This window comes from Dipodomys ordii, unplaced genomic scaffold, assembly GCF_000151885.1.
Source record: "Dipodomys ordii isolate 6190 unplaced genomic scaffold, Dord_2.0 Scaffold135, whole genome shotgun sequence".
NCBI lineage: Eukaryota > Metazoa > Chordata > Mammalia > Rodentia > Heteromyidae > Dipodomys > Dipodomys ordii.
The window spans coordinates 2535245-2562315 of NW_012267351.1; the positions used below are offsets into that span (position 1 = coordinate 2535245).

The following is a 27071-nucleotide window of genomic DNA, read 5'->3' on the forward strand; positions in this document are numbered from 1 at the left end:
AACCACCAGAAAACCAGAAGTGGCAGAGCACTCGCCTTGAGCTGAAGAGCTGAGGGACAGCGCTCAGGCCCAGAGTTCAAGGCCCATGACCGACAAAAAAAAAAAAAAAGCTAAGTTTCAGTTCTAGGCAGACAGCTGATTAGATGTTGCTTAAATAAAGTGAATATCTTGTATCATGATACCCAAATAAGTCAAATGCAAATCAGGTGATTTGTATTATTCTGTAATTGTACTCTTAAGCATGTGCCCAAAAGGATGAAAAGTAGAAAATCGGTTGGCTACTAATGTTCAAAGCAGTTACTACTTTCAGTTTTCTGTGATTAAGTTAAAAGAGGGTCTCTTTCCTGCTCAGGCTGGCTTCGAACTGTGATCCTCAGATATCAGCCTCCTGAATAGCTAGGATTACAGGAGTGAGCCACCGGTGCCCAGCTGTATATATATATTCAATAATTCAATAGGTTATTATTCAGGTTTTAAAAATAAGGGAAAGGCTGGGCACTGGTGGCTCACGCCTGTAATCCTAGCTACTTAGGAGGCTGAAATCTGAGGATTGTGGTTCAAAGTAGCTGGGGCAGGAAAGGCTGTGAGACCCTTATCTCTAATTAACCACCAGAAAACCAGAAGTGGCTCAAGTGGTAGAGCACTCACCTTCAACTGAAGTGCCCAGGCCCAGAGTTCAAGCTCCATGATTGACAAAAAGTAAAAATAAAAATATAAAGGGAGGGCTGGGAATGTGGCTTAGTGGTAGAGTACTTGCCTAGCAGGTATGAAGCCCTGGGTTCAATTCCTCAGTACCACATAAACAGAAAAAGCCAGAAGTGGTGTTGTGGCTCAAGTGGTAGAATGCTCACTTTGTGCTGAAGAGCTCAGGGACAGCACCCAGTCTAGAGTTCAAGTCTCACAACCAACAACAAAGAAAGTCAGGGGGGGCTCAATCCTAGCTACTCAGGAGGCTGAGATCTGAGGATCATGGTTCAAAGCGAGCCCGGGCAGAAAAGACCGTGAGACTCCTATCTCCAATAAACCACCAGAAAACTGGAAGTGGCGCTGTAGCTCAAGTAGTAGAGCGCTCACCTTGAGCTGAAGAGCTGAGGGACAGCGCCCAAGCCGAGTTCAAGCCCCATGACTGACAAAGAAAAGAAAAAAAGACAGTCAGGGGGACTTGGGCACCAGTGGCTCTTGCCTGTAACCTAGTTATGCAGGAGACTGAGATCTGAGGATTGTGGTTCAAAGCCAGCCTGGGCAGTAAAGTCTGTCAGACTCTTATCTCCAATGAACAACTAGAAAACTGAGAACAATGCTATGGCTCAAAGAGCTCAAAGAGCACTAGCCTTGAGCAAAAGAGCTCAGGGAGGGGTCCTGGGATGGAGAGCTCCAGACCACACAGCTGTGCCCATGGTGAAGGCTGAGGCCTCTGGGTGGAGATGAGACGCGCTCTTGGTGGAGGCAGGGGAGCCTTGCGGGAGGCCTGGCTAGTACAGTGGTAGCAGGTGGGCTGACCATTTCTGCTGCAGGATTTGCAGGCCGTTATGTTTTACAAGCCATAAAGCATATGGATCGTGTGTGTGTGTGTGTGTGTGTGTGTGTGTGTGCGCGCACACACACACACACACGTGTGCACTAGGAGAGCTGGTTCAACTAAAAGATAAGGGGTTGATGGTTTCTAGGTATTTGAAAGTTCAGAAGGCATTTGCATTAGTCCATTTGCCTTTGCTGTAACAAAATATCTACAGCTTAGTATTATATAAAGAAAAAGAGCTGGGAAGGTGGCTCAGTGGTAGAGTGCTTGCCTTGCATGCATGAGGCCCTGGTTCGATTTCTCAGTACCACATAAGCAGAAAAAGCTAGAAGTGGAGATGTGGCTCAAGTGGTAGAGCGCTGGCCTTGAGCTGAAGAGCTCAGGGACTGCACGAAGGCCCAGAGTTCAAGCCCTGTGACCAACCAAAAAACCCCAACAACAATCATGCTCCTTTGTGCCTGAAGTTGATGTGCAGAGTGAACTGAAGAGGGTTTGTTAGGGTCTACCTCCTCCAGTGCCCCTCTGCCACAGAAGCTCCACCCCTAGGGAGACCCTGCCCCACCTCTAGCTGAGGGCTATCGGATGCCTAAAGCTGTTTCTGTGTTCCCACTGAGTAGTTTAAATGGTTATAGAGCCACCAATGGGATCTGGAAAAGCTACTCAGAATCTAGAGGCTCCAGGAAGGCTTCTTGAGCACCAGTCTTGAGCACAAAAGCTCAGTAACAGTGCCTAGGCCCAGATTTGAAGCCTCAGAACCTACCAAAAAGGAAAAAAAAAGATCCTCAGATCGCAGATCCTGATTAGCTAGGATTACAAGTGTCAGCCACTGCCTGGCTGCTTCCTACTTTTAAATTTTATTCGGGGGCTACAGATGTGGCTTAAATGGTTAGAGAGCCTGCCTGCTAAGCTCACAGTCCTGGATTCCAACCTCAGAGCCTTTCACTAAGTAATTGAACTTCTAGAAATATATCCTAAAGGGATGATCTTATCTTTTTTTTGCCCGTAGTTGGGCTTGAACTCTGGGGTTAGGCACTGTCCAGGCGCTCTTCAGCTCAACGCAAGCACTCTACCCCTTGAGCCACAGTGTCACTTTCAGTTTTCTAGCAGTTCATTGGAGATAAGAGTCTCTCCGACTTTCCTGCTAGGGCTGGCTTTGAACTGTGATCCTCAGATCTCAGCCTTCAGAGTAGTTAGGATTACAGGTGTGAGCCACCGGTGCCTGGCAAATCTTACCTTTTAATGATGACTGTGTTTTAACCAGTACTCTTTTTTTTATGCCAGTACTGGGGCTTGAACTCAGTCTCATGCTCTTGCTTAGCTTTTTCCACTTGAGGCTGATGCTTTACCTTTTGAGCCAAACCTCCACTTTCAACAAATACTCTATCTGTGTGTGTGTGTGTGTATATATGTGTGTATGCTGGTCCTGGGACTTCAACTCAGGGCCTGGGCACTGTCCCTGAGGTTTTGTGCTCAAGGCTAGTACTCTACCCCTTGAGCCAAAGTTCCACTTCTGGCATTTTGGTGATTAATTGGAGATAAAGAGTCTCCCAGACTTTCTTGCCCAGGCTGGTTATGAACAAAGATCCTCAGCCTCCGGAGTAGCTAGAATTACAGGTGTGAGCCATTGGTGCCCGATTCTCTTATCATTGATGAAAATCCTGGAATCCTTTAGAAAAGAATTAGAAAAACATAACTATCTTGGGTGTGTGGTATTGTTAAAGGGAAAAAAAATCCTCCTGCCATGCGTAGGCTGGCCTGGAACTCCTGGACCCAAGTGATTCTTTTATTTCATCAACTAGAGTAGCTAGAACTACCAGCATAGCACCAGAACAGAGAAAAGATTAAAAAAAAAAAAAGGTGGGAGGTGACTCACATCTGTAATCCCAGCTTTGAGAGAGAAGCAGGTAGGAGGATGATTGTTCCAGAACACTCTGAGACAAAATAGATTTATCTGAAAAGTAACAGAAAGCAGAACAGACTGGAGATGTGTGGTAGCGCTGCAAGTTAAAACAAACCACCACCCATCAAAAGGAAGTACCAGAAAGATTAAGGGTGTTAAGTCTCCAGACCTGGAAAATGTACGCAAATGCAGAATATGTTCTAACTTTTGAATGCCCAGACACAGACCTCCTGGCTGAGAGCTGGGCGTCTTTCCATTCTCTTTGGCTTGTTTCCAGTCATTTATCCTGCTGGTTTCATCTGTCTGAGACATGCAGCGAACTCTTTCTTACACAGATTCTAGCTGGGTATCAGTGGCACACGTCTATAATTCTAACTACTCAGGAGGCTGAGGTCTGAGGATCATAGTTTGAAGTCAGCCAAGGTAGGAAAGTCTGTGAGACTCGTATCTCCACTAAACTACTCAAAAAGTCAGAAGTCCAAGTGCTAGAGCCCTAGTCTTGAGCCAAAAGAAACTCAGGGACAGCACCCAGTCCCTCCCTGAGTTCAAGCTCCAGGATGGGCACAAACAACAACAAAACAGATCTTATTGTTCTTACAGAATACCTGGGATGCCTAACCACATACTTGGAGTTTAACCCCACTACTAGGACTTACAATTGCTGGGGCTCCGCTTCTACTTCTAGTCTTCTTCCTCCTTCCATCCATCCTCTCCAGTGTCAAATCCGGACTCAGCCTCCACACCCCTGGAATCGGGGAGTGGGGATGGGAGGGAAAAAAAAAAAACCCTGTCTTATGCTGACTGACATCACTCAAAAGAGTGTCACGAATTCTGGTACCCCTCTAGCACTGTCCAACAGCGCCACACGGTCCATTTATCGCCACTATCTCCTGGAGCTTGGGTGAAGAAGAGTCAGATCAGGGGAAGGCTGGGGAGGCGAGGCGAAATGATGCCAATGGTCTGCAACCCTGTTGGACATCAACGAACTTTTGACCCACTTGGCGCCACGAGCGCACAGGGGGCGACCCCGGGGCCTCCCTCCACCTCGGTGGGGTGGGTCCACCAGGGGCAATGGGTGCACTGGCATCTTCCTCATCCAGCCAGCCTCGGGGTGGGGCTCTGGAGGTGGGCGCGGCCCCGGGGAGGGGGGAGGTGGGCCGCCTTTTCTCGTGCTGCCCCGGGGGCCTCGCGGCAGTCAGGGGCCCAGAGACTCGGGGAGGGGAGGGAGGGTGTCCCGGGGTTCGCAAGGGGGCGGCGGGTTGGTTCGTTAGGTAAACGCGGGGTACGGGGATCCCGTGCGGGCCGGGGGCGGTTCCCACCGCGGCAGGCAGGTAAGGGGAAGTGTGTGTGGGGGGGGCCCGGGCTGGGGGCGCGGGAAGATCGCGCCCAGCTGAGGCTCAGCGGACCGGGGTGATCCTGGGAGAAAGGGGGTGGGGGTCAGGCGACACGGTGCGGGGAGGGGGGGAGAAGGCTACGGCTCTCCTCCTGGGTAGGCCTGGAGCTTGGGAAAAGGGAGGAAACATAAAAAAGCCAAACCCCGAGCTCCAGGACTGGCGCTGAACCCCCCGGGGGAGCTCGTTGCCGCCATTCCCCTCCCCCCACTCCACTCTGGCGGGTAAATGCACAGAACGGTTTGAAGGAAGACGCATGCGCCTGGCAGAAAATGATTAAACCGCTAAAGCCAAGTTCACTATTTGCCGGAAGGGCGCAGGCGCCAAAAACAGAAAAGAAAAGAGAGGAGGGGGGCTGGAGGGGGGTGGGGGGGGAGAAAAATAAAAAGCCCCGCAGGTTTTTAAGAGGCGCAGAGCGATGCCCTTACGCATGCGCAGAACCCTCTCTCGGTGGGCGGGACCCAGGTCCTTCACACTACGCTTGCGCTCCAGTCTCGCGTGACGTAAGGGGGGCGGTGTAGGGACCGCGCTGCGCGTGCGCAATGCTCGCTCAAATAGAACTTATTTAGGTTGCGCAGGCGCTAGCTGGCCATTTCTGCTCAGCGTCGCCGAAGCTGCTCGTGTCTGTAAGTCTCGCTGCGTCCGGCTTTGCGGGGTCCATTGCTCTCTCTCCCCGAGGATGAATGTTTTATAACGATTCTCTGCTCCCCCCCGAGTCCTCGCTGGAGCTTTAGGGGGTCCCGGCGAGCTGTGGGCCGGCGCTCGGAGCCGCGAACGCCTCGCCGGGCCCGGGCAGCGCCGCCTAGGCCCGGAGGCCGCGCCGACTCTATTGTGTGAGATGTCGGAGGAGGCGGAGCGGAAGCGGCCGCCGCCATTTCCTCGCCTCCACGCTGGCTCGAGGCCGGGCTTTTTCTCCTCTTGCTTGGGGAGGGGGGAGGCCCGCTAGGGCCCCTCGCGCCCGAGGCGGCTTCGGGAGCCCGGGTGCTGGCGGATAACGAGTTGGGCGTCGGGGAGTCGCTGGAGTCGAGCGAGGTCCGCACGAGCGGTGCTGCCATTGTAGCGGCGGGGTTGGGGGGGGGGAGGCCCCCGCGGGGCGCCCGGGTTGGGTTGGAAGAGCCGTTTGATGGGCCTGATCTCCGATCGGAGCCTCAAGCCATACCCCACCCCTCCCCTCTTCTGCAGTCCTATTTGGACGCCAGGAGCTCCGCCGAGACGATGATGTTGGGCACAGAAGGCGGGGAAGGGTTCGTGGTGAAGGTTCGGGGCTTGCCCTGGTCTTGTTCGGCCGACGAAGTGCAACGATTTTTCTCCGGTGAGTCGAAGCTGCAGGCGGGTGTTGTTGGCGGGGACCGGCGGGCGGCGGGGTCGGCCAGTGGCTCGGCGGCTGGGGCGGGGCGGGGCGGCGCGGCCCGGGCCTGGGGCGCCCTCTGGCGGGGCGCGGGAGGTAGCGGTTCCCGCGGCGTTTGCTCGCGCCCGGCGGAATAGCTGTTACGCAATGGAAATTGCGAAAGCCCCTCCCGTCCCCTGGAGGGTGGGGGGAGGGGTGCGGCCACTAGGGCACTTTTTACGAAAAAAAAATTCTTTAATTTTCGTTAACCTCTCTTTTAAGTGCCAGCTCGGCTATCTGTTCTGGATGCCATCTTTCGACAGTTTAAAGTTGTGGGGATTCCTCCCCCCCCGCCCCCCTTAATCCTAAAAGTTGGCCCGACAGTAGATGTGGTGCAAGTGATAGAAATTTGCTTCCTCTTAAAGTGTAGCTCTTGATTTCCAACTTGAAGGGAATGCTCGTTTTGTTTCCTGCTCACTTGGTAAATTGAGGAATTCTTGGCTCCTTTGGTTTTCGATTCGGTTCATTGCGGGCACAGAAGCTGAAAAATGTGCATGTAGTTCTTAATGCAAAAGTTAAGTCTTCCTGAATAATTTCTACCAGCCTCCTTGTTCTGTTACTAGTGTTTAAGAGTAGACTGGTTAAAGTTCTGTTTGGAAGATCTGGACAGGTTTTGGAAGAGATACTTGGTAGTGTTGACTTACCATCTGAATTTAGCTATGGTAACAGAAACCACCTGTAAAACGAGAACCAAGTACACTGGAAGCCACTTTTGCAGGGGGCAAGACTGGGTTTGGCTTCAGCTGTGCAGCTTGGTAACAGTGGTACCCTTTCAGGTGAGTATTGGGACTGCAATTTGAACGAGAAATTGTAATGTCACCGCTCTCAGGGTAAAACTGACAAGGTTACCCTCACCCAGACTTTTGGCTATGTTAAGGAAATAAGTTAATCATGTCCAAACAATGCTTTGTTTTGTTTTTTTAACCAAAAGTGAAGATAGGGACACTTGATTTTTTTTTTTCCTTCTTCTTTTGGTCATGTTTGTACCCTGTCCCTGAGCTTTTGCTCAAGGCTAGCACTTCACCATTTGAGCCACAGCTCGACTTCCAGCTTTTTGGCAATTAATTGGATTGCTCAAGGCTAGCACTTCACCATTTGAGCCACAGCTCGACTTCCAGCTTTTTGGCAATTAATTGGAGACATGAGTCTCTTGGACTTTCCTGACCTGGCTGGTTTTGAACCTTGATCCTCAGATCTTAGCCTACTGAGTAGCTAGGATTAATGAGCCACCAGCTCCTGGCTGGATTGGTTTTTTTGGGGGGGGGAGGAGTCCTGTCATGGGCCTGAATTCTGGGCCTGGGCCCTGTCCCTCAGCTCTTTACCTCAAGGCTAACACCACCTGAGCCACAGCGCCACTTCTGGCTTTTTTTTCCTGCTTATGTGGTGCTGAGGAATCGAACCCAGGACCTCATACATGAAGGCAAGTGCTCTACCACTGAGCCACCTTCCCAGCCCAGGGTGGCTGGATTGTTTTAAAGTAGAAAGGACTTTAGAGAGCTTCTTTAGGAAACTGAACTGTTGGCCTGGATCAAGTGGTAGAGAGTTTGCCTAGCAAATCAGAGTCTCTGACTTCAGTCTCCAGAGCTAGGCTGGGGGAAAAACTTTGATGTAGTGGGGACATAGTTCAAGAAGAGTCTGAATTCGGTTCCCAGTACTACAAGAAACTGTCCACGCTTATACTCTTAGTACTCAGGAGGCTACCAGCTACAGTGTAGGAATCAGTGTCAGAAAAGGAAAGAAAAGGAGCTGCTTTGGTAATGGATTTGCTTGATGGATCAGGAGTGTGTCCTTTCCAGGACAAGTGAGTTTGATGGAGGGGGTGACCGCTCAAATACTAAAGAGGAGAGGTAAGCTAGGAATTGGTAGTATTTTGGTCATCGTAGGCTTCACACATAACTTAGTGGTGAACATAAATAGGGGATCTCATCTATATCATCCAGAGGTATTTTTAGGTTTTAAGTTCTGTATTAACGGCTGTTTTCTTTTCAGACTGCAAAATTCAAAATGGGGCCCAAGGTATTCGTTTCATCTACACCAGAGAAGGCAGACCAAGTGGCGAGGCTTTTGTTGAACTTGAATCAGAAGATGAAGTCAAATTGGCCCTGAAAAAAGACAGAGAAACTATGGGACACAGATATGTTGAAGGTTTGATATACATTGCCCTAGTAACACATAGAGGTCTTACCCTTCTGAATTTTAGGTATTTGACCGCATGGAATGGGCATCTGAGGGAGTTTATGGCGGCTCTTTCTAGCTTATCTAATGACCCAGGAAATCTGGACTTTGTTCTCTCACTTTCCAAAATTGACTAATTCTAAGCACCTTTTTCAGTATTCAAGTCAAACAACGTTGAAATGGATTGGGTGTTGAAGCATACTGGTCCAAATAGTCCTGACACTGCCAATGATGGCTTTGTACGGCTTAGAGGACTCCCCTTTGGATGTAGCAAGGAGGAAATTGTTCAGTTCTTCTCAGGTATGTAGTCCTGTTTGGTTGCTGAGCAGTGAGTTATGGCTAGCTTCTGGCATCATTAGTAGATGTTAAAATTTGAGTAGTTTAGGTATCTCAGTAGGCTGAATTAATGTTTTCTTCCTAGAGACCTTCAAATAACTTGATCCCATCTCTTAAAGGTGGAAATTAGATGTATTTCCAAAATGTTAACCTTGCCTATGTTTAGTATTGAAAGTCCAGCTTAATTTCCTGACTTGTTTTTAGCAAATTCAAGTTAAAGGTAAGATCCCTCAACAGTAGATGAGCATGAGGTGTTAGAGTGCTGTAGTCTGTGGTGTCTGTTTTGAGACACTTAAAATTTGAGTTATGGAACTAGAAACATTTCTAATGGTCTAATTCTCTATGCAGGACAGACACCATTATTGATTTAGCCAGCCTATCATAACTTACTGAAAGTCAAATGTAGAGAGTGTAGGGTGAGTGTTGTAGTCCTAGTATCTGAAGAACAATAGAAAGTGTTTGAAAATTGCGCTGCTGGGCCTAAAGTATTTGAATGTTTTTATGCTGAAGAGCTGATAGGATTATTGCATGTTTAGCAGAATGTTAGATTATTTTAAATATTGTTACTAATACTCTAGACAACCTGGAATAAAAAGCAAGAAATCCTTTCATGGTTTAGTGTAGTCATGTATTACAATTTTGACCATTAGATATGTACCAAGTCCTAGTATTGTCAGTTTGAAATCAAGTCTGTTTTGTTTTTATCTAAATTGGTGAGAATTGAATGCTATCTGTCAACGTTAAATATGAACATAATTTCATATCTTCTAGGAAAGTGCTTTAAGGCCTTTTTGTAAGCTTGGGAATGTATCCACGGAAAGGATTTTTCATAGACGGAATTTCCAGAAGTGAATCATACCACTGTTAGAACCTAAGAGTGCATGATTGTGTTGTGTAGATAGTGTTTGTTGAAAGTTTAGACTGTATGTTTGTCAATTATGATTTAAGTAATGTTTTGACTTATATAGAATGTTTAAATGTACGCTTTTTAACTTTGAAGTTCCAATAGCTTTGCATTGAAATATAAAATGAGGTCAAAGGTGTTGTCTTGATTTTAGTAAAACTGTTATTTTAATGCTTGAAATTTTATTACATTCTTGTATAATTCTCTATTAAATTGCATAGCGTTTTTAATTGTGGAATTCTTAATGCACCCTGTGGAGAAGCAAGTTTTGTTGTTTAATGTTTATTCAGTGCCACAGGGTGTGTTAAGAACTGAATTGTACTTTGTAATAGTGGAACTTCATATTAATTGCAATGTATATTTAAAGAGTACTTGTTGAAAGCATACCATTTCACCTAAGTTAAAATTCTGGTTTATTTAAAGCTATAAGAAGAATCATTTCTGGGCTTGTGATGTTAATATTGCCCCCCTACTGGGGTTATTTGTCCTTGGGTTGAAGGGTTGGAAATCGTGCCAAATGGGATAACATTGCCGGTGGACTTCCAGGGGAGGAGTACGGGGGAGGCCTTCGTGCAGTTTGCTTCACAGGAAATAGCTGAAAAGGCTCTAAAGAAACACAAGGAAAGAATAGGGCACAGGTGGGGATGGATGGTTGGTTGGATATGTCACTTTTCTTATGGTAAACAATTAAATCCATATTCTCTCTGCTTAAAAAGAGGAAATATACTTTCTAATCCCAGCTAATTCACATGTGTCCCAATATTCAATTTCCCAATGTGTCCTGTATTGCATCCAAACTAAATTTTAGGTTTTAAAATTGTCCCCAGCTTATTTGGTCTACGTTGATGTTGTAAGACTCTTAATTAAACATTGCTCCCCCAAATCAATAGTTGAGAGACTATGGCTTTAAAAGATTAATGCAAACCTGGCTTAGCTGTAATGACACCCACCTAGTAAATTAATATTACCATAAGAAAATGTGATACTTTCTGATCTTGTTTTTAAAGTTGAAATGCAACAAACTTTTTCTTGCTGTATAAATTATTCTGCATATGTATTAATATAAGCATAGCTTTCAAGAAATTGTCACAAAAGGTTTTATTCTCTTTGCTTGTGACTATTTTCCATTGAAGCATGCGCTTACCTATGCTGATTCCTACTAAAAGCATAGGCTGGTTTCTTGGCGAAAGGAAATGTGTAGTGTGGGCTACGCTGTTGGTGGAGGCTGGCTGTTTAGCCCACTTGCTATACATGCTGCCAGCAGATTTAAGAATTGAAATGTTGAAAGTTGAGTGGAATTCTTTCCCTCCTAAACCATATATTTGTAGTTCTCCTCTCTACCCCTAAGGTTGGGCTCTGCCTCAGAGGAGTTAATTTTTTCATATATCTATCTATATATATATATAAGACGTTGACATTAGATTTATTATTGAGTGAATTTCTGGTCATTGCCTATGCAAATATAAATAAGAAAGCTGGCTTTAAATATTAGTCAGTTTCATGGCTATGACTAGATAGATTGTTTTTTGTGTAACTAAATATCTGTATGAAATGAACTAATGTTTCTTCTCCCCTCCTACTCCCTTCCCTCTTGAACAATGCTTTAGGTATATCGAAATCTTTAAGAGCAGTAGAGCTGAAGTTAGAACTCATTATGATCCACCACGAAAACTTATGGCTATGCAGCGACCAGGTCCCTATGACAGACCTGGGGCTGGCAGAGGGTATAACAGCATTGGCAGAGGAGCTGGCTTTGAGAGGATGCGACGAGGTGCTTATGGTGGAGGTACATAACTTAAACCTTGTGTTAGTCTGACTGGTGGTGAGGGTCTTGTGTCTGTGTGTTTACATGTGACAATTGTACTTTGTCTTCCAGGCTATGGCGGCTATGATGATTATAATGGCTATAATGATGGCTATGGATTTGGCTCGGATAGATTTGGAAGAGGTAAGGTGAGAATGGGACTTACCAACTGAAGGGTGCTTACACTTGTCCATCTAGACCTCAATTACTGTTTTTCAGGAATGTCAGATCACAGATATGGGGATGGTGGCTCTACTTTCCAGAGCACAACAGGACACTGTGTACATATGCGGGGATTACCTTACAGAGCTACTGAGAATGACATATACAATGTAAGTGCAAGATGAATTAGTTTGCCAGTCAAGATACTCAATCCCGTAGTAAAAGCTTGGGTCTGTAAAAAGTTTCAAACTTGGGATGACAATGAACTTTTGGTTTTAGTATGAGAAAGTGGACTCAAGTGTTACAAACACTTTGTTTTTTTCTCCCCCAGTTTTTTTCACCTCTTAACCCTGTGAGAGTTCACATTGAGATTGGTCCTGATGGCAGAGTAACTGGAGAAGCAGATGTGGAGTTTGCAACTCATGAAGATGCCGTGGCAGCCATGTCAAAAGACAAAGCCAATATGCGTACGTATGACGGAGGCACTTGGCACTCTTAGGAGTCTGAGATGGGCATTTAAGATGGGGGTGTATGAGGGCGGTTGAAATCTCCAGCATTGGGTGGGTTTGCATGTGTTGAAAAAAGTTAGGGTATTTAGTTTCCTGAGGAAGATGTGCAGTGCTCATATCCTGGTTCTGTCTTAGTGGACAAGTCAGATGAGTGCTCAAAAGATAGTGAGGGACAACCTGTAAATAGAAATTTTGACTAGTTTTTTTTATTTGCAGTTAGAGTTTTTTTAAATAATGTTTTTAAACAAAGAGTAGTAGTAGTGGTTCACAAATCTACTTGTGTAAGAACTTGTGTTTGTCTTGCTTTCTTTCACCAACAAACATTTTCAAACTTTTTTTCTCTCATTTCAGAACACAGATATGTAGAACTCTTCTTGAATTCTACAGCAGGAGCAAGCGGTGGTGCTTACGGTAGCCAAATGCTAGGAGGCATGGGTTTGTGTAAATATCACTTTAGTGTCTTTTTTTAAGCTAACCTTGTATGCCTTTTCTCTCATTTCAGAACACAGATATGTAGAACTCTTCTTGAATTCTACAGCAGGAGCAAGCGGTGGTGCTTATGGTAGCCAAATGATGGGAGGCATGGGCTTGTGTAAATATCGTTAGTTTTTTTAAAAACCAAAACATATATCTGTATAAGTCAATAAGTTTAATCTATATTTGATTAGTTTAACATAAGAATATTAAGTTAGCATAAAAATTTAAGTTAGGCAAATCAGATTCTTAATTTGGATAGTTTTTAATTGTCTTACTATTTGGAAATTTTGTGCATTACATAAAACAGCTTAGGATAGAAGATTCAAATTAGATTTAAATGCCTTTGGGGGAGGGGACTACTGAACTAGAAATAAATGATCTTACTATAAAGTTTGAATCTAAAATATTTGGTAAAAATTCAGAATTAAAAAAAGGTTCACTTGGGGGGCCTAATCAGTTGGATGAAATTAGGTATTGAACCGGTACTGTGTGGTGACATAACTTGCTGTTTTAAGCTAAGGGGGCAGAAACAGATCTTCACAAAATGCCTCTACTTGATGAATCATGTGGATTTAGTCCTGCTGCTGGGTACTGTTTAACCATTTGGTTTAAAAACACTTGACTAGCTCAAATGATGAATACAGGGGTTAGTCTGGTAATAGACAATAGCAGGAGACAGAGGTTTAGTAACGAGAGAACAAGACTGGAACCCATAGACCTAGAGTTGCAAGCCAGGTACCACCAGGTACCACACTGTGTGAGGAGCAAGGCTCTGATGTTCTTTTAACTTAACAGCAAACCAGTCCAGTTACGGTGGCCCAGCCAGCCAGCAGCTGAGTGGTGGTTATGGAGGCGGCTATGGTGGCCAGAGCAGCATGAGTGGATATGGTAAGCATGGTTTTTTATATGTCCAAACTAAGTTTTAGGTAGGTTTCTTTAGTTGGGAATATACAGGCTCCTTTTTGGTGAATTGAGTTATTGTATGCTTTTGATCCTAATTGTTCTTAATAGCTTAATTTTCAGAAGCAATCATTGGGAGGGGGAAGTCTGTGAGTTAAAAATTTAATCATTGCAATTTTGGATTACCGTCAAGTTGGAAAACATCTGCCTTCATTTATTTACATTAAAGTAATTCACCTTTTCTGTCTTTTGGCTAGCATTAAATCAATTTTTGATGGGAGATTTTTTTTTTTTAAACAGTAGAATGGTGGTTGGGTTCAGGACCATTATTTACTAGTCAGTTAACCTAGGGATGGTTTTATTTAATTTTTTTCAATTGGTCTAAAGAATGGTGATTTTGGTATTATAGTCTTACCCTACAAAATCCTTTTGCAGACCAAGTTTTACAGGAAAACTCCAGTGATTTTCAATCAAACATTGCATAGGTAAATATTTTCTCAAAAAATATAATTTAAATTCCCAATAGCAAATACTGATATGTTGTAATAACACTTTCTATAGCAGTCAGTCAATGGTTCTGACTTAACTCCATGGAGGCTGCCATTTTGGGCACAGTGAGTTGCCTTTAGCTTAACTTTGTCTCACTTCCTGCCCACATGAATAGGAAGAGCAAGAGTTCCCCTGTGTTCCCTATTCATAAATACCATTCAGTGGACACATTGTGAATGTTTATGGTAAATTTTTTTTTAAAAAATGCCTTGCTTAGCTTTAAAAATGAAGTAATTTTGCAATTTTTGAAAAACACTAGTTTTCCTTTAAACTTAACTTTCTACGTTGATCCTGAAGAATCCATTTAAATGGTAGCACAAGAGTCTGGCAAGTTGGTACTGCAGAGAAAAAAAGGGTTAATTGAGACTTGCTTGGAGTCGGGACTCCCTTTTCCCACACGTGCTTCCTGCCACTTGGACAGCAGCCATTTGTACTCGTATACCTTTTACACTTTTTCTTGGAATGCTGTATTTAATTTGGCTGATGCTCCGACATCGCTCCTGACTTGTCACATGGTCTCTTTGCAGGAAGCCAAGGAGCGGTGAGCAACAGCTACTACAGTGGCGGAAGCCGTGCATCTGTGGGCGTGAACGGAATGGGAGGGGTGTCTAGCATGTCCAGTATGAGTACTGGATGGGGAATGTAACTGATCCTGATCACTGACTCTTGCTCAACTTTCATAAAGAAAAAAAAAGCCCCTTCAGTTTAACAGTTTTGGCAGTCCAGCCTTGTGATTATGCTTACTCTGTAGGTGGAAATGGAGATTGTTTTAAGGACTTGAGGTTAAAGATTTTCAACATAGCAGTCATCTAGGATGTAACAACAAAAGTTGAGTAAACTATTACCTGTTAAACAACTTTCAGCTTTTCTCTAGTTATATTGTAGGATGTACTTAAACAGTAAGCGTATTTAGGTTAAAGCAGTTGAATTATGTTAAATGTTGCTCTTATACCACATTACCTTGAACACTGTTTGCATGCATGTTGAAAGACATGCTTTTTTGTAAAACTCAATATAGAAGCTGTGTCTACAATTAAAAGTGAAACATTTGGCATGTTTGTTAATTCTAGTTTCATTTGATAAGCTGTAAGGCACGTGAGTTTAAAGCTTTTTTAAGTTAATTGGGAAATTGAGACACAGTACCAATATTTAGGATTTTGGTCTTGGTGTTTGTTTGGAATTCTGAGGCCTCAACTTAAATCTTTCATTGTATTGTGATTTCCTTTTAGGTGTATTGCGCTAAGTGAAACTTGTCAAATAAATCTTCCTTTTCAAAAGTGCATTTTGTCTTGTCTGTGCTTCAGCGTCATGTGCTGTCCCCCATCTGGGTGTAGGTCCATGTGTCTGGCTGTGGCCAGAAGGTTCTGCAGTTGAGGCTGCTGTCCATGTGACTTGCAGGTAATTTGCCTCAGGGTCCTTAAGGACTGGACTGGCTGTGCATTAGTTTGGTCTGAACTGCCTGCATGTAATGTGCTCAGCATGTGCACAAGCAAAGGGGAGGTGCTTGCATGTCCAGGAGCCTTAGGCATGACTGCTGAGAAATGCTGGAGGCAAGGGGGTGGGTAGAAGATGCTGCTCTTCCCAGTCTGATGGTAGAATCTGAATTTTGTTTATAGGGGATATTTTTAGTTGCTAATGGGTTCCTTCCCCAACCCAGGATGTTGTCTGTGCTAGGTGGTATCCAGGTTTGAACTCAAGTGCTCTACTAAAGCCTTAGAATTGAGGTGTGTGTGGGCACACTGGTTCTGGAGCTTGAACTCAGGACCTGGGCACTGTCGCTGAGCTTTTGGACTCAAGGCTATAATGCTATCTATTGCTGTGCCACAGCGCCATTTTCAGCTTTTTAGTAATATTAGGTAAAGAGTCCAAAGAGTTGTGGACTTTGCTCCTTGGACTGGCTTTGAACTGTGATCCTCAGATCTCAGCCTCCTGAGTAGCTAGGATTACAGGGCCTAGGATTGAGACTTTGAGCTTTATAAAATTCATTTCTAAAAGCCAAGTCTACTTAGAAACAAAAATGTCCTTTACAACCAAGGCTGAAAGCACAGCATTTCTAAGGAATATGACTAGTTAGCCTCATTGAAATGCTTTGAGGCATTGGACCATAGGATGTTTATTAGCAAAAATTTTCATTCACAGGACGAATTATAGCAGGTTCAGGTACCAGAAATGCCCGTCAGTCAATCTTTTTAGGGCAATACATTGAAACCTGCCACTCATTTGTCTAGACTCATGGATGATGAAATTAGAACACAAAAGAACTTAAGCAGTGGTGTTAGCCTTCCAAGTGTGCTAACCTGACCATGCTGGAGATCATTCTTAAGCTGGTTTCTGCAAAAGGATGCTTTTGGTTCTTAACTGAGCACTGTGCCAGAAATCTTAACTCAGACCTTCCTGCATGCTTGGCTCTACCTATCTATTTTAAACCCAGTCCTGACCTATCTAAAAGGACCCACACCTTTAAAGAAGTCTATAAGTGGGTTATAATTTAACATGTGGGTTATAATTTAACATGTCTGTTCCTGAGCACTTCGGATCTCACCAGTCAAACTTTCCTGCTTTTTATGTTTTAAGCATGTTTATGCTTAAGTACTGTGGGACTTCTGCTACTTGAGGGAAAGGAAGCTTGGAATAGCACTTAACATGGCAGGCAGGGATAGTAGTGGGAAATGTATTGTGTGCTTTTTTTTTTTTTTTTGGTGGTACTGCCACTTGAGTTCTGCTGTCAGCCCTTCCTTTTTGCTTTAGCTATTTTTCAGATACAGGCGCTTTGGATCCTTTTTTGCCCACTGTGTCCCTGCTCTTAAAAGGTTGAAAACTTGCAGCTTAGAACAGTGTTTTGTATTTTTGGAGGAGGTAGTTGCTCTGTGACTTGAGTCATGTCTCCAGCTCTGCTAGTTTGGAGATAGAAATCAGACTTCCTGCCTACCTGGCTTTGGACCTGAATCCTCCAACTCAGCCTCCTGAGTATCTAGGGTTACAAGCTTGACTTGCCCTGGTTATTTCTGCTGGAATACAAGCCTGGACTGTGAGCTGCTAGGAGAGGAAGTCATAAATGGGATGACAGAGTGTGCCACCAGGCCCAGCTTCTTTATGTTGAGATGAAGTCACCTTTCTATCTGGGCTGGCCCTGAACTTCATTCCAATCTCCACCTCCCATGCAGCGATAGCTTCACTATCTGTTGAGAGAATGGGGTCTTGTGCATGCTTGGCCTGGCCTATTCCAATGTCTGCCTCCCAAGGCACTCTCAAGGCTGGCTGGAATCTGGCTTCGGTTGAGAGCATGTGGATCTAATTAGGGTAGGGAACTGGTGGAAGATGAGGGCTGTGGGCAGGGTGTCAATCTAAAACGATGGAACAGCCTGGCAGATTTGTCTTGCTGTCTGGACATGGCAAGCAAAAATACTCCTAGCCTCGTAAGCCCCAGGTTATCTGGCTGTATGCACTGGGATTGGGGTGGGTGTGTACTTCAGTGGGCTCACAAACAGCCTACAAAGAGCCCGCCCTGGCAGGTGCTTTTCAACAGGTATCTTCACAAATTCCCATTTACATAGGTAGTCCTGACTAATGAAGATCAACTAATGAAGATCACTCTAGTTTACAATATATGTGAGATAACTTCTTACACAATAAGCTTTGTGTTGAGTCATTTTTGTCTATCTGAAAGCTAATGTTAAGTATTTTGAACACATTTAAGTCAGTCAGTTATGATCAGAAAGTGCTTTCAGCTTAAGTTTTTTTGTTTTTGTTTTTTGGTTGGTTGTGGGGCTTGAACTCTGGGCCTGGACACTGTCCCTGTGCTCTTCAGCTCAAGGCTAGCCACAGCGCCACTTCTGGTTTTCAAGTGGTTTATTGGAGATAAGAGAGTCATGGACTTTCCTGCCCAGGCTGACTTTGAACCGTGATCCTCAGATCTTAGCCTCCTGAGTAGCTAGGATTTCAGGCGTGAGCCACCAGTGCCCGGCTTCAGCTTATGTTTTTGAGACCAGTCTTGTAGCTCAAGCTGGCCTTAGCACCCCAGTGGTGTTGGCACTACACCTAGCTGTGCTTATTTTGTTTTACTTTCTTTCCTATGGCTTTGTTAGGATGCAACCCCAATCTGGACTTTGGTGACAGGCTTGAGAGCCCAGGCACTACCCACAACCGCCTTCAGCCTGGCTCAGCATTACTAGGCTCCGCGCTATAGGCACAAGGGCACTATCTGTAGACAGTGAAAAATAAAAGGATTTTATTGCAGGGCTGGCAACAGGCGAGCCACAAGGTCATGGAATGGCAAATCTGAGATGGAAGTATACGGGCACACCGTCACCTACTTGGCTTAAAGCACTGCGTAAATCAAGATGGTGGTAGATTAGGAGTGGGGTAAAGCAGTTGCATACTAATCCCAACTGCTGCAAAACAGATTAGTTCTTAATGCAGCAAGGAGTCTACAGCAGCTGGTTCTTCAGGAGTCCCGGGGAAGGCGATCAGCTGCCACTTTTCACCTACTATCTTCCAGAGCACCCAAGAGGAAAAGATTTCATTCTTCCCTTTTGATTCTATGGGGAAATGAGGGGCCTTGGGGTTCCCAAGCCCTTGGTAGCCCCCTGAGACCCATTTTGGCACTGTACCCTGGGCTGCCCTCTGCCCTGAGGACAGGTGGGCCGGCTGGGAACTCAGGAGGCGGTGGATGAGCAGCGCTGGAGCAACAAGGTGTGGCAGCTGTCGCACACGCGCACTGGCTTAGGGTAGGAGGGCAGGGCCAGCTCATTGCTGGAGCAGGTGTTGCAGAAGATGTGGCCACAGCTGCGGCAGTGGTGCTAGAGGACAAGAGAAAGGCAGTCAGGCTCACCCTGACACCTCATCTAGTTTCCTAGTGATGCGATGCCTAGCTGGCCCGTGGTGGTGGAGCTGGTGTGTCATCTTGTGTTGGGTTTGGTTCCTTGGGCACGTGACGGACATGGAGCTGGGCCTGATTAGCCTTGGCAACTCCTGCTCCCAAACTTTCAGGTCAGCCCTTCTTGAGCTGGACTGTTCAGGCGAGGCCCTGCCTCGCTGGAAGCTCAGGTTTCTCCCCCCCCCTCACCTGCAACAACTCCCCCAGTAGATGGGGGCAGGCAGAGGTGAGGCCCTGGAGTTTGGGGGTGAAAGGGGGAAGGCTGCAGTGACCCCCTCGGCTCCCAGCATCCTCTGCCTACAATTCAAAAGCTAAGACGACAGGCAGATGCTCTCTGCTCAGGTCACCAGTGAGATTTTTTTTTTTTTAATCGGTTGTGGGTCTTGTACTCTGGGCCTGGGCACTGTCCCTGAGCTCTTCAGCTCAGGGCAAGTGCTCTTCCACTTGAGCCACAGCGCCACTTCTGGTTTTCGGTGGCTAGCTGGAGAAAAGAGTCTCACAGACTTTCCTGTCTGGGCTGCCTTTGAACCGCAATCCTCAGAGCTCAGCCTCCTGAGTAGCTAGGATTGCAGGCGTGAGCCACTGGCGCCTGGCTACCAGTGAGATTTTGATGACTTGTTGTTCCCCAGGGGTTGTTTTGGCCTCAATCAGCCAGAGTTTGGTTCTGGTACATTATATTTGCCTAGAGCAAGCCAAAAGGACTGGTGTGTCGGCAGTGGTGGCGGTGTTGTATTTGAATGATGGCCAGGCCCTTGAGAAAGTGGGTGTGAAGGACAGGACGCACTGCTTGGGGGAGGGATTGCGAGGGAAGGAGGGAGACTGTCTGGACAGAGCAATGAATGCAGTCACACAATGCCGTGCTGCAATGTGCCTGGTCTAAGAGCTCAGCCTGAGCCAGAGAAGAAATCCCAGCAGGGCGAAGACTCCAGGGTGAGGCAGCCCCGGCTTACCTTCCTCCGGGATATGGAGAATTCCTTCTCACACTGCTTACAGTGTGTGGCTTCATCATCTTTCAGCCAAGTGTGGCCCTGAGGAGGAAAGAACATCCTGGAACTTCATTTTGTCTCACCCGGTGAGCAGTCATGATCTGTCTGGTCTCATCTATTGTCCCTTCCCAGTGACACCTGTTTTCTTTTTGAGGCATAGCTGCTTTATTGGCCTGGGCTTGCAGGACTCTTGACTGCCGCCTACTGGCCAGAGTCCCAGCCTCTAGACTTTTCAGCATCCAGTTCATAGGGGAATTCCCCTATGTCCTTCTCAGACCAACCACTGTGATCACAGAAGGGAGATGTGGAGGCAGCTGGGGGTGTGAGGCCTGGGGGAATCTTTTCACCCTTCTAGGGGAAGCATCAAGGCTGTGACAGACGGCTTTTCCCAAGAAAAACAAGGATGTGATTGATCCCGCCTTAGGGACTGCAGGGGTAGTACAGAAAGTTAAAAGTATGGTAGCTCTGCCCCTGGGCATCAGGCAGACACACTGATCCTCATGACTGAGTCAGAACAGATGCCCGGGTGGCTAACGTGTATGCAGGGCGCTCATCCAGAACAGCAGGGAGCTCCATGTGTGGCCTCCGAGTTCCGCTCATTTTGGGCCCTGGAGCTGGTACAAACACTGCCGCGTGGGTGGGGATGCAAAGATGGGCTCATAGCACTTATCTCCAAGGAGCTTTGATCTACAAGGGGAGACCAAATATGTCCCTATTTCCTTATGGTGCTGGGAATGAACCCAACCTCAGACATGCAAGGCAGGGCTACAGCACTGAGCTACCCCAGCTAGAGATAAATCGAATGGGTGAGGCACGGGTGTCTGAGCTGTTCCTGGTTGCTGTGATGGGTGGCTATCTCTGCTGTCTGAACTGACCTGCCATTGCGTGGAAAGTCAGGTAGCAGAGGTGCTAAGGTCTTGCAGGACACAAGGGGGTGCCAGTTAGCACACTGCCGCCAAGCAGGACGGAAGCTGAGGGTCAGAGAGGCCTTTGCAAAGAGGTGGGTCACCGTGCAATGAGCAGCCAGTGCTCCAGCCAGGCTGCAGAGCCACTGCCCTGCAAACAGGTGGCATCCCAGACCCAGACCTCTGCCTCCTCTGCCACCTCGCCACCCTGGCAGGCCAGTGCAGCACTTCCTGGGTCCCTTGCTTGCTCCTGCTCTTCAGTGATGTGTTATTCTGTTCTTCCCTAAATGGTCTAGAAAGGGTTCAATTCAGGAATTGGATGAACAGTTCCTGGAAATGGCACAGGGCACTGTGCCATGGGGCTTTTCTGATCTCTGGCCCTTTACTTGGAGGGAAAGGTCTCAATAAAAAAATAAAATAGTCTCATTTTTCTGTAATCTTTTTCTTCTTCCTTTACCATGCTTATGATCTAGGTCTTTCCCCTCCACCCCTGGTGCTAGTACTGGGGCCCGAACTTAGGGTACAGCCTGGGTGACATCCTTTAACTTTTTTTCACTCTACCTCTCAAGCCACAGCTCCACTTCCAGCTTTGGTTGTTAACTGGAGATAAGAGTCTCATGGAGCCAGACACCAGTTGCTCACGCCTGTCATCCTAGCTACTTAGGAGGCTGAGATCTGAGGATCACAGTTCAAAGCCAGACCGGACAGGAAAGTCCATGAGACTCTTATCTCCAATAAACTACTAGAAAACCGGAAGTGGTGCTGAGGCTCAAGTGGTAGAGCACTTGCCTTGAGCTGAAGAGTGCAGGGACAGTGCCCAGGCCCCAGAGTTCAAGCCCCATGACCGAAAGACAGACAGACAGACAGACAGACACACACAGTCTCATGGATTTTCTTGCCTGGGCTGGCTTTGAACTGTGAACCTTAGATCTCAGCCTCCTGTGTATCTAGGATTACAGGCGTGAGCCAATGGTGCCTGGCTCATACAGGCCCACTTTTGAGCCACATGGGATGGGAGAGGAACATCAATCAGAAGAGCCACATTCCAGCTCACACTTGTCCCCATGCCCACCTGTCACCATGGCATCTCAACATGGGGCAGGGAACGGCGGCACCTCACCACCCCGGCACATGGGCCACGGGGACATGAGCAGGCTCACAGTAGTGCACCCTGATTTCTTTATGGGGACTGTTAATAACTCCGTACCTTGAGTGCCTTGTTTACTTCCTTTATGTCTTCCATCTTCAGTTTGGACCTAAAAGAACATAAAATATCATTTTGTAGCAGGGAGAGACAGAAACCAAGAAGAGGAACATACCAGCATGCCACTGGCAAATGTTTTCTACCTTTGTGTAGCTGAGTCACTTCAGCACACTGGCTCCTGTGTGCCCAGGACTGAGGCTAGCCTGGGACCAAATGTGGCCCCTAAAGCAATGTGTAGCCTGCAGGAGATTTGGAAGTGGCTGATACAGTGTAAAAGTTGAGGAGGATCTCACAGAATCTCATGGAACAATCTCATAGAAGTCCTGTCTGTGGCATCTCTGCACAGCCATACCTGAGTATAACATGCCTGCAAGGGGTGGGGTGACCTCTATACTCCCCAGCAGGAACCTCAGTTTCTCAATCTCTAGGCTTCTCCCTGGCTGGAGCTCTTGTCCGCACAGCCTCGAAGGGGCAGGCAGAGGCCATGGCTGTTCATTCTGCCTCTATCCTACTAGTGTTCATATAAGTAGTACAACTAGACATGGACTTACTTAGCAGAATAGAATCAAGTAAAGTGAAACACTTATTGGCAATTAGGGGACCCATCTGAGCCATTTCTAGAAGCTGAGATTCATCTAAACTTCCATTATGTCAGATTGAGTATCAAAAAAGCAGGTCTCTGGGAGATATAGGCCAGACTACAGAAGGGATTAGAAAATATGGTCTTCACTAAGGTCAGCAGACAGCTGTTCATTGTTGACCTATAGAAATAAGCTGGTGGACTGATAGGATCAGAGGCTGCCAGATGGACAGGACTTGGCAAAACAGGTCAAGATGGCAGCCTGACCACACAGACCTCTGGGAAGCAATGTACAAAGCACCCAGAGGTATACAAGATAGAGAAACCAGAAACTTCTCATAGCTGGGGGAGGTGGAGGGGTCTGGCATCTGGCATGGGCTTGTAGGAGAGACAAGGGACCACTCAGCAATGGTTCATCACCAATGGCTTCCCTCAGGGTCTAGGTAAGTTAGTGAACAGGAGGGCCAGCTCACTAAAAAAACAACATCCTCATCCAGGTACCAGTGGCTCATGCCTGTAATTCTAGCTACTCAGGAGGCTGAGATCTGAAGATTGCAGTTTAAAGCCAGCCCAGGCAGAAAAGTCTGTTGAAACTCTTATCTCCAATAAGCTACTCAGAAAAAGACAGAAGTGGTGCTGCGGAAGACAGTAGAACACTAAATGCTAGCTTTGCGCACAAAGAGGCTCAGGGACACTTCCCAGGTCCTGAGTTCAAGCCCCAGGACTGGGGGGAGGAAGGGATTCTCTCTCTCTCTCTCTCTACCTACCCTCAACAAATTAACTTGTGTCTGACTACTAACATCCCTATGTAGTTGGCAGATATCAACACTTTGATCTCCCTGACTGCAGACCTCCTGAGGTCACCCTTGTCCAGCTGTCAGACTTTCTGCATGGCTCTGCTTCATTCTACCACCAGAAAATAGCTTCGGCTGACAGGTGGGCAGATGACTAGAGAGGAGGTCACAGAATGTGAAGGTATAGGTGGGGAACTGGCTCTTACTGGCTCAGGTGCAACCCCATTTCCTGGAGGGCTTGTTCCTGTTCCTCACAGACCTTCTGTAACTCTGCCTTCTCCTCTTGGAGGTCCCGCAACTCCTGAAACAGATAAACCACACATCTAACACACAGTCCTGCAACACCTGTAGATCTTATAACACACTGTAAGAGCAAAAAGCAGATTTACCACATTAACATCTCCCAGAAAGGTTCTTTTGTATATTACGGACAGTTGGAAGGTGAGCATCCTAAGAGGGGTGCCCAGCTTGGGGCAGGGATCAGCTACATTCATCAAGCACATTAAAACCAGTTACCCCAAGCCAGGAATGGTAGCGCATGCCTGTCCTCCCTCCTACTGGGGAGGTAGAGATTTGGCACCATTTCAAAGGCAGAGATGAAGCCCTACTTCAACTAGAAAGCTGGGTGTGGTAGCATACATTTGTCATCCAGACTATGTGGAAGATGTACCAGGAAGAATGTAGTCTAGGCTGATCCTGGTAAAACACTTGAGACCCTACCTGAAAAATAACTAAAGCAAAAAGGTCTGGGGATATTGCTAAAGTGGTAGAGCACCTCTGTATGAGAGGCACTGAATATTTAACTTCCAGTACTGTCCCTCCCCGCAAAAAACCTCAAAACCCAAACTAGCTATCCCTATAGGACAAACAAGGCCTGCCTATGTGAGTTTCTATTAAAGATACACATTTTAGAAACAGCTATCTCAAAAATAGAGCTTTACACAGAATTACCGAAGACACCAGCCACCTGAAAAGATGGGGCTTCCTGTTCAGCACTGCAGAGGCGGATTTGGAGAGGGCTGACCAGGGATGATAAAGACTGAGTTCCAGACCTCTGGAGGGCTGGGAGCCTGTGTGGGGAGCCAGGCATGGAAGGAAACTCACTAGGGACAACACTGATGACTGTACCTGGGGCCAGCATACTTGGCAAGGCTGGGAAAGCCAAGACAGACACAGAAAGCAGCTGAGTATTCATTTTGGGATGCTGGGAACACCAGTGAGGCTCAGCACCCCCAACCTCTGCTGTACCCTCTGTTGGGGTGCTAAGCAGCCCGTGGCTTACTGGTGATGTTAGGCCTGCTCGGTTGGGAAGTGCTGAGGTAGAAGGGTATAATTCAAATAGAAGTCTTCTAAATTGGAGTAGAGTGGGGATCTGTTCAGTGAGTAAGCAGAACTTTCTAGGTCCTCTCCCATTATTTCTCCCTTCCCCACTCTGAGCTCTGGAGGAGCCCCTCCCCTTCCCAGCAGCTTGACGCCCTTTCTACCAGAAGCTACACCATCACATGGCATAGACTGCAAAGCACTGGTCTGAGCCTGCTCACCGGAGGGACAGCTCAGTTTTGGCTTGGCGAGGCTGCTGGTGACAGCAGACAGGGGAACCTGGAGCCCTGGGTACATCGTCTCCCAAGGGAGCAGGCAGGAAGACTTGATACAACAGTCTGTAACCCACTTTCCCCAGAAAGGCCAGGCAGCGAAGACTGCTGGGATTTTATAGGTAGGGGGAGATTTCAGATTGCTCTGCATTTTCTGGGAGGCCTGGTTCTCCTAGAAGATGGAGATGCCAGGATAGCACCACACTTTGCTCACTCTCTAAAGCCTGCAGTATCTAGGCCACATTTTCTAGGCAGGCAATGGCAGGGGGAAATGGAGGACAGGTTTACTCTAGAGCTGATTGGAGTCCCAGTCAGTCTACTTTCTGGGGATGATCTGAACCTGAACTAAGTGGCCAGCCACCGTCTGGGGTGAAGGCATGCACTGGTGTTGGTTAGAAAGCATTGGCTTTGGCAAGGTGCTGTGGACTCATACCTGTAATCCTAGCTACTCAGGAGACTGAGATCTGAGGATCTGAGGATTGTGGTTCAAAGCCAACCCTGGGCAAGAAAGTCCATGCCTGAACTCTGGGCCTGGGTGCTGTCCCTCAGCTCTTCAGCTCAAGGCTAGCCACTCTACCACTTGAACCACAGTGCCACTTCTGGCTTTTTCTGCTTATGTGGTGCTGAGGAATCAAACTCAGGGCTTCATGAATGCAAGGCAAGCACTCTACCACTGAGCCACCTTCCCAGCCTCCATCAGACTCTTATCTCCAATTAACCACCCTGCACCAAACCAGAAGTGGATCTGTGGCTCAAAATGACAGAGTGCTAGCTTTGAGCACAAAAGCTCAGGGACAGCACCCATGACCAACAACATAAAAAAACAAAACAAAACAAAACAAAAAAAACCACTGGCCTTTCTACATAGTGCTGGTTTGGGGACCCCTTCAAATGCAGGGGCCCGTGCCTGCATGGGCTCTGTGCGCAGGTCTTACGTTGTGCCTTGCTTACCACTCAAGTCTCGCTCTCTGCTGTCCTTGTCCCCCTTTTTTTTGTTGGTTGTGGGGCTTGAACTTGGGGCCTCAGCACTGTCCCTGAGCTCTGCTCAAGGCTAGTGCTCTACCACTTTAAGCCACAGTTCTACTTCCAGTTTTCTGGTGATTAATTAGAGGTAAGAGTCTCATGGACTTTCCTGCCCCAGCTGGCTTCAAACCATGGTCCTCAGATCTTAGCCTCCCGAGGAGCTAGGATTATAGTAGTGAGCCACTGGTGCCCGGCCACCATTCCATTCTGAAGGTGATCTTGGCCTTTCCTTGGACAGGCGCTGAGAACTAAACTTTGGAGGGTGGTGGGGATCCCACATGAAGAGCACAGGAGTGGGCCTTGGCTTACCTTCTTTAATCCTTCTACTTGCTGTAGCTCTGTTCGGAGAAGAGATGAGGAGTCTTTTTCATGTTGTAATTCTCGCTGAAGAGCTTGTCTTTGCTCTTTTTCTGATTTCAGCTCTTTCTCTAGACTTGAGCTGTTGTCCCAAGATGAATTGGAGTTAGTTTCGGTGCGGGAGGCAGGAGATCATGTGAACAGCCAGGCCCACTTGTGCCTCCCTCCGTAAGAAACCAGGACCGCTGAGCAAACGACTGGTGGAGATGCCAACGGAGAGAAAGGAAACACCACAGCACAGTCCTCTCCTGAGTTAGAGATGGAGCTAACAGCAAGAATTCCAGCCACCAGCAGCAAGGGAAGATACTGAATTAGGGGTAGTGAGCAAAGTAGTCAAGGCCAGGGCTGAGTGGGCAGCCACTGGCTGGACCCCCGAGGCTTGCAGTCTCATTGATCATTTGTTCTTTATTTAGCACATGGGCTCTACAGCTTATCTTAGCTTTGCAGGGGTGAAGTCTGAGGTGGGGTTCTAGCTGCCCCCTCAGCCCTTCCCTCCTCCAGTTCTCCCAGCTGCCCCCTGCCACCTCCCAAGGCTCCCTACCATTGCTCGTGTAGCTGGGCCAGCTGCAGCTGCAGGGCGCTGACCCTGCCGCCAAGCTCCTGCTGCAGCTTGTGGCTTCGCTCCTCGGCCCCCTGTCTTGCCCGTTCTGAGTGCTGTAACCTAGAGTGACAGAGACAGAGAGATGGCTATGAAGGAAAATACTGTTTCTGTTTTTGAGACAGTCTTAGTAGCCCAGACTG

The 27071-nt window shown here is 47.0% G+C and overlaps 2 protein-coding genes across 6 annotated transcripts in view; one reads left to right on the forward strand and one right to left on the reverse strand.

Moving 5' to 3' along the window:
* Positions 1–5359: 5359 nt before the first annotated feature.
* Positions 5360–15293, forward strand: Hnrnph1 (heterogeneous nuclear ribonucleoprotein H1 (H)). 5 transcript variants are annotated; one of them, XM_013030951.1, is made up of 14 exons: positions 5360–5436; positions 5993–6122; positions 8187–8342; positions 8529–8672; positions 10112–10250; positions 11220–11398; positions 11489–11560; positions 11615–11748; positions 11910–12045; positions 12439–12498; positions 12590–12679; positions 13360–13452; positions 13900–13949; positions 14541–15289. In XM_013030951.1, exons 2-13 carry the CDS (start codon positions 6026–6028, stop codon positions 13947–13949), a joined length of 1350 nt encoding a protein of 449 aa, XP_012886405.1. In that variant the 5' UTR covers positions 5360–5436; positions 5993–6025; the 3' UTR covers positions 14541–15289. The 5 variants fall into 5 exon arrangements, with proteins under 5 accessions (XP_012886405.1, XP_012886400.1, XP_012886403.1 ...); XM_013030946.1 differs by lacking the exon at positions 13900–13949 and having other exon boundaries at positions 14541–15293; XM_013030949.1 differs by lacking the exon at positions 13900–13949 and having other exon boundaries at positions 12590–12649; positions 14541–15293.
* Positions 15294–18219: 2926 nt separating this feature from the next.
* Rufy1 (RUN and FYVE domain containing 1) overlaps positions 18220–27071 on the reverse strand; it is a 36906-nt gene continuing 28054 nt past the window's right edge. Inside the window, exons 13-18 of the mRNA XM_013030890.1 lie at positions 26872–26991; positions 26283–26412; positions 23565–23659; positions 21988–22036; positions 19840–19917; positions 18220–18812 (exon numbers count right to left, since the gene is read on the reverse strand). Of these exons, the coding sequence (XP_012886344.1) occupies positions 18669–18812; positions 19840–19917; positions 21988–22036; positions 23565–23659; positions 26283–26412; positions 26872–26991 (616 nt within the window). The 3' untranslated portion in view covers positions 18220–18668. The remainder of the gene's footprint in view (positions 18813–19839; positions 19918–21987; positions 22037–23564; positions 23660–26282; positions 26413–26871; positions 26992–27071) is intronic.